Source organism: Mobula hypostoma, chromosome 2 (genome assembly GCF_963921235.1).
Source record: "Mobula hypostoma chromosome 2, sMobHyp1.1, whole genome shotgun sequence".
Taxonomy (NCBI): Eukaryota; Metazoa; Chordata; class Chondrichthyes; order Myliobatiformes; family Myliobatidae; genus Mobula; species Mobula hypostoma.
The window spans coordinates 60,947,014-60,950,095 of record NC_086098.1 but is presented as its reverse complement, the minus strand read 5'-3'; the positions used below and the strand labels follow the sequence as shown (position 1 = coordinate 60,950,095).

At 48.5% G+C, this 3,082-nt stretch overlaps 1 protein-coding gene across 1 annotated transcript; it reads left to right on the top strand.

The window, feature by feature from the left end:
- Positions 1-831: 831 nt before the first annotated feature.
- Positions 832-1,659, top strand: LOC134357226 (craniofacial development protein 2-like; the record flags this gene model as incomplete). The annotated part of the gene is made up of 1 exon (XM_063068541.1): positions 832-1,659. A coding segment is annotated over exon 1 (828 nt), but the record flags the coding sequence as incomplete, so codon positions are not given.
- Between the last annotated feature and the right edge of the window lie 1,423 nt (positions 1,660-3,082).

Below are 3,082 nucleotides of genomic sequence, written 5' to 3'. Positions count from 1 at the left end.
TGTGTGCCATAACCAATCGCTCGAAGCACTTCATAGCAATTGATGTCAGAGCCACAGGTCGATAGTCATTCAGGCATGCCACCTTGCTCTTCTTTGGCCCTGGGATTATCGTTGCCTTCTTAAAACACAAGGGGATCTTAGACTGAAGCAAGGAGCAGTTGAAGATGTCAGCAAACACTCCAGCTAGCTCGCTTGCACAGGCCCAGAGAACCCGTCCCGGGACGCCATCTGGGCCCATCACCTTCCTTGGATTTATCTTCAGGAAGGCCCTTCAAACGTCCTCCTCGGTGACGATGAATCTCGATGCCACCAGGTCCAGTTCATCCGGAGGGAGCGGGACACTCCTCTTCTGTTCGAATCTTGCGTAGAATACGTTAAGTTCGTCAGGAAGAGAAGAGCCACGGTTATTGATATTCCCAGCCTTTTCTTTGCACCGAGTGAACTCATTTAGACCCTGCCATAGTCTACTGGCATCCCTCTGGTTAGCCTGGGCTTCCAACTTGGCTCGATATTGCCTCTTGGTGCCCTTAATGGCTTTCTGGAGTTCATGCCTGGATTCCGTGTAGAAACTGGTATCCCCGGACCTAAAAGCCGCAGCTCTAGCCTTCTAAAGGGGCTTGACCTCATAATTCATCCAAGGTTTCCGGTTAGGGAATACCTGGATCATCTTGTGAGACACACAGTCCTCTGTGCATTTCCAAATAAAATCCGTGACAGCTGAGGCATACTCATTGATGACAGACAACCCAACAAACCCTATACTTCCAGAGCCGAGAGTGCTCAAGAACTCCGTGGAACACCCAGACCCTGGCCAAGACAGGCAGTATAAAGATGCAACCTCAAACCCCACAGGGAGGGTTGAGTCGGACAAGGGGGCCTCTTTTGCGTTGTAAGGTAAAGACGATCATCTCAACCTTCAACGCAAACACCATCCACCTCTTGCCTCGATGCACAGAGTTGGCATCACAGGCAAGCAGATACAAGATCTCCATCCTGGGGATCCAAGAACACCATCATGTACACCCTGACGAAGAGATAAGGTTCACAGAGGTAGAGGAGATGCACCTCATCACCTCGTCCACATGGAGAGAACCGACGACGATGTCAGCACAAGGTGGAGTAGGGCTGATGTTGAACTGCAAGGTGAAGAAGGCACTGAGGGGTGTAGTCTCAGTCAGTGACAGAATCCATACTGCGGAATTCGACAGAAACCTGGCGACCTCTGTCATCATCTGTTACTCCCCGCACAACAGCAGCGAGGAGAAGGAGGTGGAGGCCTTCTACAGTAAACTTCACGAAGTTGTCACTTCAAAACCAGCACATAACTTCCTGGCCGTGCTCAGTGATTTTAATGCCCAGTTCGGACTGGAAGATGTTCCATACTCATACCAAGACTTTACCAACAGAAATGGACAATATCTAGTCGATTTCATCCAGGAACACAGTCTCATTGCCGCCAACACACAATTCAAGAAGCGAGTTGGTAAACTGTGGATATATGAAAACAGAGCCTCCAACTACAGGAAACAGCTCGACTACATCCTCGTAAGAACAAAATGGCGTAATTGTGTGATCAACACAGAAGCCTACAGCACCTTCAACTCGGTCAGTTCTGACCACAGAGTAGTGTCAATGCAAGTGAGACTGAGCCTGCAGCAACCCAAAGCCACAGGTCCCAAGGAGAAGATAGAGTGGAAGGCAATCTCCTCACAGCCTATTCTTCAAGCCCGGTACACAGTGGAGGTGAGAAATCGCTTCCGCCCACTGGAAAGGGGAGAGGAAGAGACTGCCAGCGACCGCTATCAACGGCTCATAGGTGCACACACAGATGCAACAAAGAGTTTGCCGACTGTGAAGCGAACCAAGAAGAGTCGGATCTTGAAACACCCTGACGTCGTCTCAGCAAGAAGTGTGGTCAATGCTTGTCATGCCGGACTTAGAAGGAGCGAAACAGAAGAGCTAAGAGACAAGTTCAAAACAGCAAAGAAGAATCTCTTTGCCACCTACGACCGACTGAAGGAAGAGGAACTAGCTGAGAGGATTAGAGAGATAGAATCTGCTAATGAAGACATGCAGCATGGAGAAGCATGGCGCCTAGTCAATGAGATCAGTAGATGGAAGAAGTCCCCATCTGGTCAAATAGGTGGTAAAACAGCAGAGGACTGTGTCCTGACATGGCTTACCCAGTTTAAGAACCTGCTGGGAAGCCCTCCAACGATCACGGAAGAAGAAGAGGACATACCCATGATACTAACGCAAGTTGACATCGATGACGGCCCATTCACCATTGAGGAACTGAAGAAGGCCAAATATGCACTCAAACAGGGCAGGAGCACTGGACCAGATGGGATCCACCAGATGTCCTGAAGAACTGTAACCTGGATGACATCTTGCTGGACATATGTAATGCGGCACTGATGAAAAGCAACAAACCAGAACAGTGGTCACTCTCAAACATTATCCCAGTCCCCAAGTCTGGATCCCTCATAAAGACAGATAACAACCACGGTATCAGCTTGACCTGCATCTTAGCAAAGTTATACAATTGGATGATCTTGAACAGGATTCGCACCGCCATTGACCCTAAGCTAAGATTCAATCAGAATGGTTTTCGGCAGAAGCGCACAACAGTAATGCAAATACTTGCTGTCCATAGGGTCATCGAGGAAGTCAAGAAGAACAACCTACCAGCCGTGCTTACTTACATCGACTTTCGCAAAGCTTTTGACTCCATTCACTGAGGTAAAATGATGAAGATCCTGAAAGCTTACGGAGTGCCAGACCATCTACTAATAGCAATAGAGTCCAGCTATACCAAAACCATGGCGAAAGTTGTATCACCAGATGGAGAAACAGCAGTGTTCGAGCTCCTAGCTGGTGTGCTGCAAGGAGACACTCTGGCACCCTACATCTTTATAATCGTCCTTGATTACACTCTGTGTCAAGCTACCAAAGGTCATGACAAGCTTGGTTTTACCATAAAACCATGACGAACCAAAAGGGTCAGACCAGTTACGCTCACAGATCTCGATTTTGCAGATGACATAGTCCTGCTCTCTGACCAGATGGAGGAAGCACAGCA